This window comes from Cebus imitator, unplaced genomic scaffold, assembly GCF_001604975.1.
Source record: "Cebus imitator isolate Cc_AM_T3 unplaced genomic scaffold, Cebus_imitator-1.0 Scaffold497, whole genome shotgun sequence".
In the NCBI taxonomy this organism is placed as follows: Eukaryota; Metazoa; Chordata; class Mammalia; order Primates; family Cebidae; genus Cebus; species Cebus imitator.
The window spans coordinates 640,572-658,536 of record NW_016107812.1 but is presented as its reverse complement, the minus strand read 5'-3'; the positions used below and the strand labels follow the sequence as shown (position 1 = coordinate 658,536).

General features: G+C 49.9%; 1 protein-coding gene across 1 annotated transcript in view; it reads right to left on the bottom strand.

Moving 5' to 3' along the window:
• Positions 1-8,898: 8,898 nt before the first annotated feature.
• Positions 8,899-17,965, bottom strand: part of LOC108292630 (putative EP400-like protein) — a 10,107-nt gene continuing 1,040 nt past the window's right edge. The window contains exons 2-4 of the mRNA XM_037733166.1: positions 14,092-14,265; positions 12,951-13,697; positions 8,899-9,242 (exon numbers count right to left, since the gene is read on the bottom strand). Coding sequence (XP_037589094.1) covers positions 9,003-9,242; positions 12,951-13,697; positions 14,092-14,241 — 1,137 coding nt within the window. The 5' untranslated portion in view covers positions 14,242-14,265 and the 3' untranslated portion in view covers positions 8,899-9,002. The remainder of the gene's footprint in view (positions 9,243-12,950; positions 13,698-14,091; positions 14,266-17,965) is intronic.

The window sequence follows — 17,965 nt, the reverse complement described above, 5'->3', positions numbered from 1 at the left end:
AAAAAAAAAAAAGGAAGATTCAGGAACTCATCATTGTAAATAATACGGCTTATTTATATTGTAGATACATAATCCCTGATCCAAAATCCTTAGGGCCACACAGGGTTGGAATTCAGACTATTTCAGAGAAGTGAGGTAAAAACAGAAGTCAGGTAAGCATGGAGAAAGTGTCGAGGCGGAGTCTGGCACCCGTGACCAAACACGCTGGAGCTTGCACAGCAGTGGCACCCAGACACGCTCACCTCCCCTGCGGGGACCGCGGGGCTCACCTGCCTCCGCGTGGGTCAGATTTGCTGCAAGATGAGTCTGCCACTGAGCGAGCAACACCCTTCGCTGTCGGGGCTTTCAGAGTTCTAGAACTGCGGAAAGAGGGCGCGAACCCGAGGGACGCGTCCTACTGATCAGACACGACGTAGCCTGCACATCCCAGGACCCCCAGGACGGCGGCTGCCGCGTCCCACGCGCCAAAGCCGAAAGGCAGGTCGAGTGGGAAACCAAAGGCCGGACCGCACATTTCCGTTCTGCTTTGACGTCATCCTCAGAAAATTCTATTTTGAAACTGACCCTTTCTGGGTGCCCCGCCTCCGCGATGGCTGTGACTGGAGGGTCCCGCCTCTGCGATGCCTGTGATTGGAGGGCGCCCGCCCCTGTGATGCCTGTGATTGGAGGGTCCTGCCTCCACAATGACTGTGATTGGAGGGCGCCCGCCTCTTTGATGCCTGTGATTGGAGGGTCCTGCCTCCACGATGCCTGTGATTGGAGGGCGCCCGCCCCTGTGATGCCGGTGATTGGAGGGTCCTGCCTCCACAATGACTGTGATTGGAGGGCGCCCGCCTCTTTGATGCCTGTGATTGGAGGGTCCTGCCTCTGCGATGCCTGTGATTGGAGGGTCCTGCCTCCGCGATGCCTGTGATTGGAGGGCGCCCACCCCTGTGATGCCTGTGATTGGAGGGTCCTGCCTCCACGATGCCTGTGATTGGAGGGTGCCCGCCCCTGCGATGCCTGTGATTGGAGCGTCCTGCCTCTGCGATGCCTGTGATTGGAGGGTCCTGGCTCTGTGATGCCTGTGATTGGAGGGTCCCGCCCCTGTGATGCCTGTGATTGGAGGGCGCCCACCCCTGCGATGCCTGTGATTGGAGGGCGCCCGCCCCTGTGATGCCTGTGATTGGAGGGTCCTGCCTCCGCAATGCCTGTGATTGGAGGGCGCCCGCCCGCCTCTGCCCTGGCCGGCGGCTGTTCCTCCTCCGCCCACCTGCCCACCCGGCAGCTACAAAGCTCCCGACTCACACCTGGCGCGGCAGCTGCGGCCTGAAGGCCTCGCCGACCCCCTGCCTCGGGACGTAGACCTGGCGCAGCCTCTGCCACCAGCCCTGCTCCAGCGGCACGGTCAGAAGCGCCCAGTCTGTTCCAGCAGCTGCGGCTCCTCCGCCTCAGCGCCGTCTGCGAGGCGCCTCTGCCTCGAGGACACGGACCGCCTTCCCTGACCAGCTCTGTCCCGAGGGCAGAGCGCAGCGCGGGGCACGCCAGGCCCTGCCTGCCCGGGGAGCCCCAGACACGGGCGGCTTGACGGAGTGGGCGCTCTGAGGACGGCGCGGGGCGGGCGCTGGGGCAAAGGCCCCTCCCAGGTGGGCGTGGGGCCGAGACCTGAATGAAGAGAAGGGAGCGGTCGGTCGGAGATGGCCCGGGCGAGGCAGGGGCTGGCGGCCACGTGTCTCTGCGGCTCGGCCTCCCCACGCGCGCGTCTCGGTCACTGTCTGCTGAAGGACCGCGTCGGTGTGCCTCGTCATCATGGACCCGGTCCCCGCTCTCCAGGCACGGACTGATGCGCACTAGACATTCGCGAATACCGGAATTTTCCGATGTGTTTTCCTTAAAACTACGGCATATTCTAGGCCGGGCGCGGTGGCTCACACCTGTAATCCCGGCACTTTGGGAGGCCGACGCGGGCGGATCACGAGGTCAAGAGATCAAGACCATCCTGGCCAACATAGTGAAACTGCCTCTACTAAAATACTATATATATACATATATATATACACATATATACACATACACATATATATATACACACACACATATATATATATACACACATATATATACATATATATACACATATATATATGTGTATATATATGGATATATATAAAAACTGGGTGTGGTGGCAGGCGCCTGTAATCCCAGCTACTCAGGAGGCTCAGGCAGGAGAATCGCTTGAACCCCGGGGGAGGGAGGTTGCAGTGAGCCAAGATTGCGCCACTGCACTCCAGCTTGGCAACAGAGCAAGACTTTGCCTCAAAAAAAAAAAAATAAAAACTACAGTATATTCTATTAGCAATGCAAACTTCCAAAAATTAAAGGCAAAAAACCACAGATGCTGGCAAGGACGTGTTGGCAGAAATGTAAATTAGCATAGCCTCTCTGGAAAATAGAATGGAGGTTCTCCCCAAAAACTAAAAACAGAACTACCATCCAATCCAGCAGTCCCGCTCCTAGGTGTGTATCCAAAGGGGAAGAAATCAGTCTATCGAAGTGATCTCCTCACTTGCATGTTTACTGTGACACAATTCACAACAGTAAAGACACAGAATCAACCTACGCACCCATCCACAGGCAACTGGATAAAGATGTGGTGCATATACACAATGGAATACCATCCGGCCACAAGAAAGAATGAAACTGTGTCCTTTGCAGCAACGTGCATGGAAACAGAGGCCATCATCCTAAGTGAAACAACTCAGATGCAGGAAGACAAACAGCGCACATTCTCACCCGTAAGCAGGCGCTAACTCCATGTCTACACAGACATGGAGTGTGGAATGAGAGACACCGGAGACGCGGAAGGTGCCAGGAGAGGGAAAGGTGGATGCTAGATTTCTTAGTAGGAATGGGAATCAAGCTCTTGAGGCACCCATCTTGCTTTGCTCTGAGTCCATGCCCACTGCTGAGTGGCCTACTCCCAGGGATCCGGCCATGTGGGGAGGAGGGGTGTGGCTGGACAGTGAGTGTGGGGACACTCACATGCCAGAGTCTGACTGGCCTGGGGAAGCTCCTGGGCAGAGAGCTGAGGCCCAGGCCGTGCCGCTCCATGAGGGTCGTGGCCTACCGAGGACCGTCTCCCATGCCTCCAGCCCAAGGCACTAACTGGGCAAAACGACAGCTGAGTGTAAAATCACTTCCCTCAAAGCCAGAGGTGAGAGGAGGCGCAGCGGCGACCCGTGAGCCCACAGAAGCCATTCGGCACAAATTTGTTGACTTAGTCAAAATGAAAAACGTTGGGAAATACACTGCTAGAAGGCTTGCACAGTTTCCTTTTTGTCTGCAAGCTGGCTTCATGCTGGGTGACTGCTACCTACCTGTGGGAGCCAGTGTTCACTGCCTCCTAAATGCTTCCATTTTCATGGAATTCACATCTCCAGGTACAGGAAGCCCCATATGTATTTGCTATTAGAAGACAAAAATTACAGGAAGTATAAATGTGCATTGACTTACATCACACTGATTTTAAAATAAGGATCTCTCTACTGTCTCTTCGATTTCTGTAACAAAGAACGTGGTATCACAGCTTAGGGCTATTGAGCCAATGATCATAAATAAACTCATAAAAACCCCTCCATATTAGCCTTTGAATTTGACAGAAAGGAACAAAAAGCCCTTCTCATCGTTAGTGCTGTTCTGTGTACCACTTGCTGAAGGCAGCACACGGAACCAGGCTTCAGAAGTAGTCTGTCGATAGGAAATGTCAGTCACCACTGCTAACCAAAAATGGAAGTAGAATTAAGTCACCGGAGGTATCCATGTGAAGACTAAATCCAGGGCTTACAAAAACATTGTATAAACTAAGGCAAAAATGACAATGCCAAAATGTTTGTGGAAAGAAAGAAAGCTCTAAGTCCATAATGTCTTCACCAGAAACAGGAGGCTTGTGTGGATCTGACAGCAAACAAAATCTCAGTAACTGGAGAGTCCTGTGAAAAGAAAAATGTCTAAATGTTTACTGAGTAGAAAGCAGACTTAGGTTTTATAAAGCTCATACATGAAAACCTGTTGTACACTCAACTCTAACTGAAATGACGGCAGAGCCACACAGACCCCTGCAGAGGTGTCCAGCGCACGCACCAGTGCTGCTCTAGGGATTGCTTTTTGTCTGTTTACTTGGGAGAAGGGGTAATAAACCTTCCCCAAGCGCAGACCCTCAGGCCTTGCCTCATCTGGGGGACTGCGTCATGCATCTGTGGCAGTCACTTCCAGAGCACATCTCCTGGCGGGGGTCCTCAAAGACAGCCTCAGAATCAACTCCCGCAGAGTGATCTGCAGCACCTGCAGACATATTGATTACTATTTTTGGGAAATTGGGACACGAAATGTGTATGTACGGACCCCCAAGCACTCTTGTCATGTCCAACAACGTTTGTTTCAATATCCTTATATATGAGCCCTTCTTCAAGCAGAATGTTACGTTTCAGAGAAAATCTAGAATGGTATGGTGTAGTGACTCAGGCCTGTAATCCCAGCACTTTGGGAGGCCGAGGTGGGCAGATCACTGAGGTCAGGAGTTCGAGACCAGCCTGGCCAACATGGTGAAACCCCGTCTCTACTAAAAACACAAAAATTAGCTGGGTATGGTGGTGTGCGCCTGTAGTACCAGCTACGCAGGAGGCTGAGGTAGAAGAATCGCTTGAGCCCGGAGGAGCAAGGTTGCAGTGAGCCAAGATCGTATCACTGCACTCCAGCTTGGGAGACAGAGCAAGACCCTGTCTCAAAAAAAATTATATATTAAAAAAAAAGAATGGAGATTCAGACAGGTTCACGATTAAAACCAGTGTGCACAATTATTTCAAAGACTGTCAGGATACTGCAGCAGGCTGAGTTTCCGAAATACCAAAAGAGGAGGGAAAAAATAAACAACCAGGCTGGAGAACATTCCTTTTTTTTTTTTTTTTTTTTTTTTGAGACGGAGTCTCACTCTGTCGCCCCATGCTGGAGTGCAGTGGTGTGATCTCTGCTCACTGCAACTTCTGCCTCCTGGGTTTTTAAGCGATTCTCCTGCCTCAGCCTCCTGAGTAGCTTAGATTACAGGTGCACGCCCCCACCACCAGCTAATTTTTGTGTCTTTAGTAGACAGAGACAGGGTCTCACCATGTCAGCCAGGCTGGTCTTGGACTCCTCAGCTCAAGTAGTCCACCCCCCTCGACCTCCCAAGTGCTGGGATTACAGAAGTGAGCCACCGTATCATACCAACATTAATTTTTTTAAATAAAAAACAAAATTTAGCTGGCATGGTGGCTCACACCTGTAACCCCAGCTAGTTGGGAAACAGAATCGCTTGAGCCCAGGAGTTCTAGAGATTTCTAGGAGAATCGCTTGAGTCCAGGAGTTCTAGACCAGCCTGAGTAACATAGTGAGACCTCCATCTCTACAAAAATTTTTTTAAAAATTAGCTGAGCATGGTGACGCCTATAGTCACAGCTACCAGAGAGGCTGAGGCAGGGGGACTGCTTGAGCCCCGGAGGCAGAGGTTGCAATGAGCCGAGATCGCACTACTGCACTCCAGGCTGGGTGACAGAGCAAGACCCTATTAAAAAAAAAAAACAAAAAACTGCTTTTGTTTCTTTTCTTTCCTTTTTTTTTAGATGGAATCTCATTCTGTCACCCAGGCTGGAATGCGGTGGTGCGATCTCAGCTCATTGCAACCTCCGCCTTCTGGGTTCAAGCCATTCTCCTGCCTCAGCCTCCTGAGTAGCTGGGATTACAGCCCCCCACCATTTTTGTATTTTTAGTAGAGATGGGGTTTCTCCGTGTTGGTCAGGCTGGTCTTGAACTCCTGACCTCAAGCAGACCACCCACATCGGCCTCCCAAGGTGCTGGGATTATAGGCACGAGCCACTGCACCTGGCCCACTTTTGTTTCTTTACCTCATTTAAAATGTTAAAGGAAATTTGTTGTTTTAAGCCAATACGTTAACATATCATGGAGATACGAGGCTGAGTCAGGCAGACGGCCACATTCATCGTCTTAGTGAATGAGGGCACGCCCAGCCCCCTGGCCGCTCTCCAGGGGCGTCGGCACAGGGGTTCAGCCGGGCGCGGCCTTGGCGCTGCATGTGTGGCCTTGTGTGGAAGCTGGGGTTTTGGTTTCTATGCCCTACTGCCAGCCTCTCCTGCCCTTCATATGATGAACTGGAGAACTGCTAAGCCTCAGTCTGGGGCCAAGTCGAGCACGTGACAGAGAGTGCCTCAGTCCAGTGTCCCCGGACGACACCCTCCCACAGGAAGCACAGCACCCAGCCCACCTGCGTCTGCATCTCCCTAACCGGCCTGCACGGCTTGGTTGAGAAGTAAATGCATGCACAGCTCCGCCTCCATGGCATTCTGGGCAGAAATGCAGCCTGAGACGAGCAGTGAGAAACGGAACGCCCAGGCCGTGACAGCCTCCGCAGAGCAGCTGGCCTGGGCGCTTCAAAACATCAGTGTCGTGAGAGAAGGAAAAGCGAACCCAGGCAGGAAAACCATGCCTTGGGGGTGTGGGTGACGGCGGTGTGACAACAGGACTGTGGTCCCGTGGGACCTGTTCCTGTTGGGAGATACACGACAAAGCATCCAGCAGTAAACAGTCATGACTGTGAGAACTTCACAATGTGTGCAGACACACAGGTAGAACACATAAATGTGGAGAACATGAGCAGCTATTGAGTTCACCATTCACTGACTACTCTTTCAAAATTGTCAATAATTGCAATTTTTCACAGTAAGAAACTGGAGAAAAGAGCCAGGCATGGTGGCTCACGCCTGTAATCCCAGCCACTTGGGAGGCTGAGCAGGTAGATCACTTGAGGTCAGGAGTTTGAGACCAGCCTGACCAACATGGTGAAACCCGCCCCCTACTAAAAATATAAAAATTAGCCGGGTGTGGTGGTACACACCTGTAATCCCAGCTACTTGGGAGGTGGAGACATGAGAACGGCTTAAGCCCAGGAGGTGGAGGTTGCAGTGAGCCAAGATGGCGCCACTGCACTCCAGCCTGGGCGTCTCAAAAGAATATATAAATAAATTGGAGAAAACAAAACCCACACTGCCCACAGCCAGTTTGTTGGACAATCACACTGAACTCAACCTGCGCTCTCACCATTAAGAACGTGACGTGGGAAGGGTGGGCAGAGCAGCCTGCCTTCCGTGCGGGTCCTTGCGTCTGCTGCCGGCCACAGGCGCAGCACCCTGCACCACCCCACAGCCTGCACCCTGCTCCCAGCAGCCCGTCTGTCCCTCCACACTCTTCCTATGGGATTCCGTATATGTCACCAGCGCCATTTGTTGCTGTGAGTTAAGTTGTTCTTTCAAATGCCTCCCCCTCACTAGTCAGTTTTGAACCATCAACAGTGCTGACTAACCAACTGAAACTCGCAATGCCTTCAGCCATACGAACCCGCGTATTCAGTAATATTTTTCTATTACATCATAAAGCATACAGCACACCTATAAGGGTGGCCACCATAAAAAATGTACACACGTTGGCAAGGATGTGGAGAAAGAAACCTCATTCTTGCTGGTGGGGTGTAAAATGGTGCAGCTGCTATGAAATAAACAAGTTAAACGCAGACTTACTTTGTGATCCAGCTATCCCACTCTGGGTACATGCCCCAGAGAACTGAAAGCAGGAACCCGAAGAGATCTGTACGCCCGTCTTCACGGCAGCACGGTTCACCACAGCCGACGTGGAAGCAACCCAAGTGCCACCCACAGATGGAGCACATGCAGCCTGCCCACAGCACAGAACACATTCAGCCTTACAAAGGAAGGCGATTCTGCTGCAGGGGCCAGCGTGGATGAACTCTGAAGACACCATGCTGAGTACGACAGCACAGAGGGACGAATGCTCCATGATTCCTCTTACCTGAGGCCCTCGAGTAGTGATTCCAGTCCGCAGAGACAGACAGTACAGAGGCGGCTGCCTGGGGCTGGGGGAGGGGAGTGGGGAGTTAGCATCTCATAGGGCAGAGTTTCAGTTTGAGAAGACGAAATGCCCTGGACGTGGGTGCTGGTGACGGCCGCACGCCATGCGAACGTGCTTCATGCCACTGAACTGGACACTTAAAAATGGTTACAATGGTAAATGTTACACATATTTTAACATAAATTTTAAAGCATATTTTTAAGTGTATAGAAATGTCGCATGGTGGCTCACGCCTGTAATCCCAACATTTTAGGAGGCTAAGACGGGGGGATCACCTGAGGTCAGGAGTTTGAGACGAGCCTGGCCAACATGGTGAAACCCATCTGTACTAAAAGTACAAAAATTAGGCCAGGCACAGTGGCAGGCACCTGTAATCCCAGCACTTTGGGAGGCCAAGGTGGGATGGATCATCTGAGGTCAGGACTTCAACACTAGCCTGGTTAACGTGGTGAAACCCCGTTTCTACTAAAAATACAAAAAAAAAAAAAAATTAGCCCGGTGTGGTGGCAGGAACCTGTAGTCCCAGCTACTCGGGAGGCTGAGGCAGGAGAATTGCTTGAACCCGGGAGGCGGAGGTGGCGGTAAGCCGAGATTGCACCACTGTGCTACTGCCTGGGCAACAACAGCGAGAGTCCATTTCAAAAAAAAAAAAAAAGAAAGAAAAAGACATGTAATAACTGAGCTGCAGCTTCCAGTAACTTCCTTGTATTATGAAATTTAATATCATTGTTTTTTGCTACTCATCCCCTAAACTATGTTTAAAGAACAAAATCAAATCCCTGTAACCAGAAAATAATTAGAAAATGTACTTGTTTAAAAGCAGACAAAGAAGGGGGGGAAAAAGGAGAAACATCTAGGACAAAGAGGCCACAATCGTACAGAAGCAATGAAGCAATGACAAATGCAAATAGAAAAGCAAATGCAAATGAAAACCTTCCAGCAGAAAAGTTAACAGAATCAATGATCAGAGACAAACACTTTTTAATTTCAGTAACAGTAGGGAAAAATAACAGCATTCATGCATTAAAACTAAGAGCCTTCACACAGACGTCTCAAGACGTATTTTTAACAACAGAGGACAGGCTCTTGGGAGACCTCTGGGTTCTGCCACATAACATTGAGTCCCCAAATCCAAGTGAGGAAAGTCTGGGGATCTGCACTGTGGGGTCACTGGGAAGTACCTCAAGCGGCAGCGGCTGGGGTGCAAAGGCCGCAGGAGCCCTTGGCGGAAGCTGGTTTGCCGTCGCCACAGGAGTGCCAGGCTGCCTGTGAATTCTGGCCACAACTTTTACCTGAGAAGGACATTCAAAGGGAAGGGAGGAAGAAGGAAAGTAATGTGTAAACTTCGCACAGTTGATCACCACCTGCACATCCCACGCAGCGGGCAGCCTCGGCCGCCAACAGACGGTCACGGGACACTTGGCTCGCTGATGCAATTTAAGTCCTCACAGGGCTGGAAAGAACAAATTTGGCCCTGGGCACTGAAGCTTTAAGTCCACTTTAAACCTCAGTCTGTGGCCAGCAGGTAGCCGCGGTTGGGCTGCAGGGGTTGTGTCCACACAGCTACGTGCGGGAGCCCAGTGGCAGCTGTCAGAGGGAGGCCGGCCCTTCGGGCCGAGTCTGCTGATACCTGGGGAGACTATGGTGGAGGAGGGGGAAAAATGACAAAAACCACCCCCACTGAAAATGTAGCATTTCTTAAAAACACACTTTGATCTGATAAAACAGAAAGACAAGTTAAGCTGCAACTCTGTAATGACAGCCTTGTAGAGTAAGCAAAGCAAAGCAGCTTTCCAGAGACATGAACTGCTTCGCATCCAGGGCATTCAAATGGGAATACCCTTGGAATTAAATGAACTCAAAAGTCAAACGGCACTTCACAGCTTGAAATCACAGACAAAAATGCAAGAAAAAAGAAACTGGCTCTTATTCTGGCTGACAAGTCTGAAAAAAANAAAAAAAAAAAAAAAAGAAACAGGTTCTTCCGGCTAAATATGTCCAGAAGGCTAATTATATACAAGCACATAGCATCATAAAAAATCAAAACCAAATCTTAATATATCAGTACCCTGGAATAAACAATTTAAAAACAATTAAATAACATAGACAGTAAATCTTATGTTCTGTATATGTTACCACAACTAAATTTTTTGAAGAACTCAAATACCAGCCAGGCAAGGTGGCTCATGCCTGTAATCTCAGCACGTTGGGAGGCCGAGGCTGGCGGATCACGAGGTCAGGAGCTTGAGACCAGCCTGACCAACAAGGTGAAACCCTGTCTCTACTAAAAATACAAAAATTAGCCGGGCGTGGCAGGTGCATGTAGTCCCAGCTACTCGAGAGGCTGAAGCAGGAGAATTGCTTGAACCCGGAGGCGGAGGCTGCAGTGAGCTGAGATCACACCATTGCACCCCAGCCTGGTTTGACAATAGTGAAATTCCATCTCAAAAAAATAAAAAATAAATTAAAAAAACAATAAAGGGATATGGAAGCACCATTCTCTTGATCTCACACTTTCTGATATATTAACTACAAATACACGAAGGTGTCAACAGGAAGATTCTAGTATACTGAGAAGCAAAATTTTAAAGATACTAAAATATGAAAACAAGGCATCAACACATCAATGTCAGTTTACACTGACTTCTAAATATTTCTGAAAATTTCCTGAAAATTCGATGTAATGATTATCAAGGTTTCAAATGTATATAAACATAATTTGTTCAAAGGCTTAAAAAGTGTGTTTTTCACTTGCACCAATTCCTCAAGTAAAAACCCCACAGGCAAATTTACCTAATTTGTTGAAATAATTTGGATGAATTCAATACTGACTGGGCCCACAGAGTTCATAGCTCTAATGAAGTCTGATAACGGGATCATGTCAGCAAAGTGGAGCTAAAACACACAACGAGCAGCTGGAATGTGAACAACATTACACAGAGGAAAGCATTCACGGAAAACCACAATGTTAGTAAACTTCCAGTATTTTCCTATAAAATGATGATCAAACAAATTCCTAAGATGCTAGTCAGATTCTACAAAGACTTATTTCTATCATTTAGAAGTAAACTTTAACACAACAATTAACATACTCTTCATGTGACCATCAAAGCTATTAGGTTGCTTATCTTCAGTATTTCTTGTTTAAGGAGCTTTCTAAGCAGAGCTTCGGCAGACCCCACGAGACCGGCAGGCCGCGGCACGGCTCGTGGTGCCCTACGAAGATATTCTCCTCAACCTACGGATACTTACGGGCAAGCTTCCCGGTTTCCAAATACAGTACATGTTTAACTGGTTTCTAACTTTATTGCATTATAGGGAGAGGACAGTTCATATGAAATTGATTTTTTTTTTTGAGACAGAGTTTCACTCTTGTCACCCAGGCTAGAGTGCAATGGTACGATCTCGGCTCGCTGCAACCTCTGCCTCCTAGGTTCAAGCAATTTTCCTGCCTCGACCTCTTGAAGTAGCTGGGATTACAGGTGCCTGCCACCACACCCAGCTAATTTTTTTGTATTTTCAGTAGAGACGGGGTTTTACCATGTTGGCCAGGCTGCTCTCCAACTCCTGACCTCAGGCGATCCACCTGCCTCGGTCTCCCAAAGTGCTGGGATTACAGGCGGGAGCCACTGCACCTGGCTATAAAATTGATTTTTGAAATTTTATTGAGGTTTCCCTTTATAAATAGTCTCCATGTATACTCTAAAAAAAATTATCTCTTTGTTGAAAGTTTTTACACACATATACGCATACAGGTGTGTTATACAGTTAAACAGCCTCATTTATATTGTTAATTTGAGTAGTTCACATGTTCTACATACTTACAATTTATTTATTTACTTATTGTTTTCTGAGAAAAAAGCGAATATCTCCTCATGTGATTGTGGATTTAAGAACTGCTCCCTGGGAGGCCAAACTGAGTGGATCATGAGGTCAGGCATTTGAGACCAGCCTGGCCAACATAGTGAAACCCCATCTCTACTAAAAATACAATAACATTAGCCGGGCCCTGGCTTGCCTGTAGCTCCACCTATTAGAGAGGCTGAGGCATGAGAATCGCTTGAAGCCGGGAGGCGGAGGTTGCAGTGAGCTGAGATCACGCCACTGCACTCCAGCCCTGGTGACAGTGCAAGACTCCATCTCAAAAAAAAAAAAAAAAAGAAGAACTGCTCCCTTGAAATTCTATAAATAGGCCACACATGGCAGCTCATGCTTGTGATCCCAGCACTTTGGGAGGCCAAGGAGGGTGGATCACTTGAGGCCAGGAGTTAAGAGACAAGCCTGGCCAACACGGTGAAACCCCATCTCTACTAAAAATACAAAAACATTAGCCAGGCCTGGTGGCGCTTGCCGGTAGCCCCATCTACTAGAGAGGCTGAGGCATGAGAATTGCTTGAAGCCTGGAGGCGGAGGGTGCAGTGAGCTGAGATGGAACCATTGCCCTCTAGCCTGGGCGACAGAGCGAGATTTTGTCACAAAAAAATAAATAAATTCTATAAATTTTTGCTCTCTATATTCTAAGTCAGAGCTATAACTTGCTGAGAAACTCTGACATTGAGATGTGTGTTTAGGAAGCTTGGAACCCTGGCTTTGGGCCCAGCTAGCCTTGACTGCAGGCGGCTGGCAAGTGTGGACTGTGGGCGTTCTCACCTTGCCCGGCACAACCGTTTGGGAGCAGGCAAATGTGGTGGCATTCTAAAAAGGTGCCAGGACGCTGCTCCCATGAGCACCTGCCACAGAGGTGCCTGACTGAAACAGCACTGGAGAGAGGGGAGCTGCCGGGGGTTCAGCTGTGCGCTGGGATCCCCAGCACGACCGTCTGTAAATGTGGGGCCCCTGAGCACCTTAAAATCACTATCAAGATCACGGCCACAGTGTGTTTTAACAGTGAAGTGCCTAGAACGCATGCTCTAAGATGGTAAGGCCTGCACTGAGCCTGCAGGCAGCAGAAGCGCTGAGCGCTGCTTCCCATGACAAGTACCAAAACACAGAACTGTTACCTCGCCATCAATGACTTCGGAGTGCTCCTGCTCCTCCTCCTCCTCTTCTTCAATGTCCAAATCATTCTGCCTAAGATACGCTTGTAATGGGGCATAATGTTTCTTCTTGAAAGCTGAGAAATCCATCATATTCCCTTGAAAATGTTGCAAGAAAAACAGTTCAATCAAATACTCCTTGAAGACCTCCTTCAGAGCCTGCATCTCCTGGTAATGATAGTCCAGGCACTGCTTCCTCATCTGTGCCATCTCCGGAGAGGCTGGGGGAATCTCCTCTAACTTCTTGGGAGCCTTCTTCACTCCCGTGTTCCCCGCAGACGTGAGTGGCAGGCTGGAAAGGCCTGGGGGCACGGCAGTCCTGGAAGGGCTGGTGGGCGGGGGTGGGGAGGTCATCCCAAACCCCACTGCGCCCCCAGCCCCAGGCAGCAGTACGCTGGGCGTCCTCTCGAAGCCCAGGGATCGGGGCAGCGGCGGCCCCTGCGGCACCTGCTGCTGCTGGACCAGCTGGCCCTGGATGATGCTGCTGATCTGAGGTGGCAGGTTGGCCATGGTGATGTGGCTTGGGCTGGCCAGGGGCTGCAGGCCGGCCCCACCGGCAGCCGCAGGGCTCTGGGGTCCCAGGTGGTGGATGGTGCCCCCTGACTGTGTGTGGGGCTGGGAGAGTCTCCGCTCTCGGACCGTGATGGGTGTGCCCGCGTGCTGGAGCTGAACCTGGGCCCCCTGGGCGATCTGGGTGAGTCCTGACCCATCCTGAAACACAAAGTGTCCGCCACTGGATGGGCTCAAGCTGATCTGCCTCACCAGTACGCTGGCATCCACGAAGCCCCCGCTGGGGCTGCTGCTGCAGAGACCCAGCCCGGGGCCAGGGGCACCTGCACGCACATTCTGCAGGGCCTGCCCCGGCCCAGGGCTGGGCTGCGTGGGGCTCTGGGTCTGGACCTGCTGGGACAGGGGGGACGTGACCTGAATGTAGGACGGAGACCCGTGCTCAAACCGCCGAGGCTGAGTGCTGAACTGGAAGCCTGGAGAGGTGGGGTTGGGGAGCGGAGTGGGGCCAGTGTGACCTGTGGGTTTCCCTCGAGCCCAGGGCCCACGCCCTGCAGGGCGACATTCATGTTCTGCCCATCCACAGGGCCCCCCTCACCATCAGTGGCTGCAGATGGTAGCCGGGGGATGGCAGCGTGAGGGGTGGGGGCAGCTGGGAACAAGCTGGCGGCTCCTTGCCCACGCCGGGGCAGGCCCTGGGCCACTGGACGTGGCGTTGGCTGCTCTGGGAGCTGCTGACATGCTGCATGGCCACGTCTTCAGAAAGCGCTGCCTAAACAAATGCAGAAAGTTAGAGTTGAGTGAGGCGAGCTTCATGCCTGGGCGCCTTTCAGAGCCTGCACGCATGTCTGGAAATGCAGGCCCAGCAAACCCAGGCACCAAACTGCTACCCAGGGCAGGAAGGGCTCAGATCAGAGTATCTGCTCAGTCAGAGATGCTCGGGGATGCTTGTCATCACTTGTGATGAACTGAAGTACTAACACCTGCCTAATCCAGCCCTGCTGCGAGCGGCTGACAGTGCCGAGACTGGAGAGCATGGGACGGCGGGAGGGGAGAGCAGTGTGGCACAGCGGGATCACAGACAGAGGCAGATGGTGGCTCAGGGTCACCAAGGCCAGTTATCAACACCCCCTATCTGGTCTCATTTAGTTTTCACAGCAATGCTGCCAAGTCACTCTGACAGTTCATTGACACAGAGAGAAACTGAGGCAACGAGCAAGGGGCTGCCTGGCTCACACTACCAAGTGGTGGTGCCATTGTCCAGCTCCAGGCACACGGGCTCTGAGGCCCACGGGCGTCACTACAGGCCAACATTCCAGACAGGACCTGAGCCTGCCCCTGAATCTGAGACTTGGACACTATCCACCCCAGTGCTAAAACCTCATCAGTGCCACGGATTTGATCCTGCATGAAGATTGAACCGTTTATTGATGGTTTTCAGGATTCAATCTGTCCTGAAAGACTCAGTGCATACTGCCTGGTAGAAAAAGGCAAAGGGAATCCATTTGAGAAGTAGTCATTCCAGAGACAGGCTGGAAACGCAGGCACAGAGTGGACCTGACTCCAGGGCAGCGGGGAGGGGAGTCCAGCTCCCACCTGCCACGTGTTTTTTAATGAAGTACATGTATTATAAACAAATGTATTTTATGCATGGCTCAGACCTGATGTCTTTTCCATCATAACCACCATAGAAATTCAAGGCAAACATTCAAAAAGCTGCAAAGATACCAGCCACTACAGAAGCCACCTCTCCTAACGCCTGATGCTCAAGGACTCCGAAGACAGAGCCTACGTGAACAACGGTGCAAGTTCACGTCCAAGCACAAGTGTGGCGAGCCCAGCAAGCACGGGGCCACATCCGCCAGCAAAACCATTCATTATCAAGAGTGCTTGATGTGGCCAGACACCGTGGCTCACGCCTGTAATCCCAACACTCTGGGAGGCCAAGGCAGGCGGATCACAAGGTCAGGAATTCCAGACCAACCTGACCAACATGGTGAAACCCCGTCTCTACTAAATATACAAAAAAATTAGCCAGGCGTGGTAGCACACACCTGAAATCCCAGCTTCTCAGGAGACGGAGGCAGGAGAATCCCTTGAACTGGGAGGTGAGGATTGCAGTGAGCAGAGATCACGCCACTGCACTCCAGCCTGGCAACAGAGCAAGACTCCATCTCAAAAAAAAAGTGCTTGATAAATACACTGTTTATGTTCGATTTTAAACGGAAAATTCAAGATACAAAATTATATAATTTTAAAGATTTAATAAAAAGACTCAAAATGTGTCCACAGGTGGTGGTCTCTGGGTTAGGTGGATGATAATTATTTTTTCCCTTTTTATACTTTTTTGTACTTTCTAAATGTTCTATAATTACTATGTGGTATTTTTATATCCACAGGGAAAAAAAGCCATCTTTTTAAAAAGTGATTTTCTTTACTAGTAAACTCTTCTTCCAGGTATGCAAAGTTTGCACATGAGATGCGGGTAAAATCCCCCCAGAGGCACTGAGGAAGGAGAACTGTGCAGACCCCAGGCACAATTAGTGCCTGAAGTATAACTCACTGCTTACTTATATCTGGCTTATACATATAATCATACTTAATCCCATATAATCTTTCTATATAATCATATAACTCACTGCTTACTATGTCTAGTTTACATATATAATCATACTTAATCCCATATAATCTTTCTATATAATCATATAACTCACTGCTTACTGTATCTAGTTTACATATACAATCATACTTAGTCCCATATAATCTTTCTATATAATCATATAACTCACTGCTTACTATATCTAGCTTACATATATAATCATACTTAGTCCCATATAATCTTTCTATATAATCATATAACTCACTGCTTACTGTATCTAGCTTACATATACAATCATACTTAGTCCCATATAATCTTTCTATATAATCATATAACGGATGTAGTTGGAGCTGTACCAACACATTCAGTGCTCATTTATACAATCCTTCCACAGAACCACATAATAGTCTGTAGTAGGAGGAATGCCTAGAGCAGTCACAGAACAGAAGCAGCACATGGGAAAACAGCCAGACCAGGACGAGAACCAAAGACCCAGGCGGTGGCGTCCCTGCCTGAAAGGGCAAACGCCGTATGGCAGGCTTGGAGCAAGAGCCTCTCCTCCTGATAGAGGAGCTGTAGCACCTCGCATCCAGTTCCTGTAGAAAGTCGGCCTCAGGCCTGAGATCCCGCAAATAACCGAGGGAGAAGAACCCCTCTGGTGTGACCAGTCACAGCGGCTGTACACCCTGTCAGTCTTTTCTCCCTTCTGTGCTGGCTCAAATCACCCTCCCATAAATATCTTAAGAGAACAGCACAAGTCTGTCAGCTCTCACCACATTGGCTTACAGTATCCTTCTGTTAGAGATCCTTTGAAGTCTCCAGCCCTCAGATAAGAAGTGTTGCGCACGACACCTGCTGCACACAGCCCACCTCCTTGCCTCGGTGACCTAATGGGGGTGGACCCCTTTTCTGTAGACGGCCCCCTACTGTGTATGGCCCCCCTCTCTGCCCAGGTGACATAATGGGGTGGCCCCCTGGCTTGTGACTCACGGGATTATTATGCCCTATCACTAAGCCTATAGATGATGACCTCACTTTCGACCCTTCTCCCTGCTTGTACCTAATAAATGCAGACGCTTCTGTGCATTTGGGGCCTCGCCTGTCCCTGCTCCTAAGTGGCGTGGTCCCCCGAGTCCAGCTGCTCTTCTCCAGTTCTTCAGTGCCCTGTCTCTTTACTTCTCAGATCCTGCACCTCAGCACAGCATAAGGGACACCCTGCAACCCTGTAGGCCAACAGCCCTACAAGAGGGACTGTACTCAGGTAAAATAATAATTAGAGGATGCGCAGAGGACACAAGGCAACGATTTATTTGTACCTGTTTCTAACTCAGAGCACCTTTCCTACGGAAATGCAATGACGCTAGTCTCTTTCTAAGACAGATCAGTGGCTCTCTACTCGGGAAGACTGTGTCCCCGGCAGACACCAGGCAACGTCTGGAGGCATTTTTGGTTGTTACACTGAGAAGGGTGGGAGCACGGCTAGCATCTAGTGGGTAGAGGCCTGGGGGCCACTAAGCCAAAAAAACAACTGTTAATCAATAATTCTATACTCACCTAAGACAACTTTCAAAAACAAAGACAAAAGACGAAAAACACCAAGGTACGGTGGCTCATGCCTGTAATCCCAGCATTTGCAAGGCCAAAGCAGGCGGATCACTTGAGGTCAGGAGTTCGAGACCAGCCTGGCCAACATGGCAGAAGCCCCTCTCTACTGAAAATACAAAAATTAGCCGAGCGTGGTGGCACACGCTATAATCCCAGCTACTCGGGAGGTTGAGGCAGGAGAATTGCTCAAACCCCTGGGAGGTAGAGGTTGCAGTGAGCTGAGATCAGGCCTCTGTACTCCAGCCTGAGTGAGACTCCATCTCAAAAA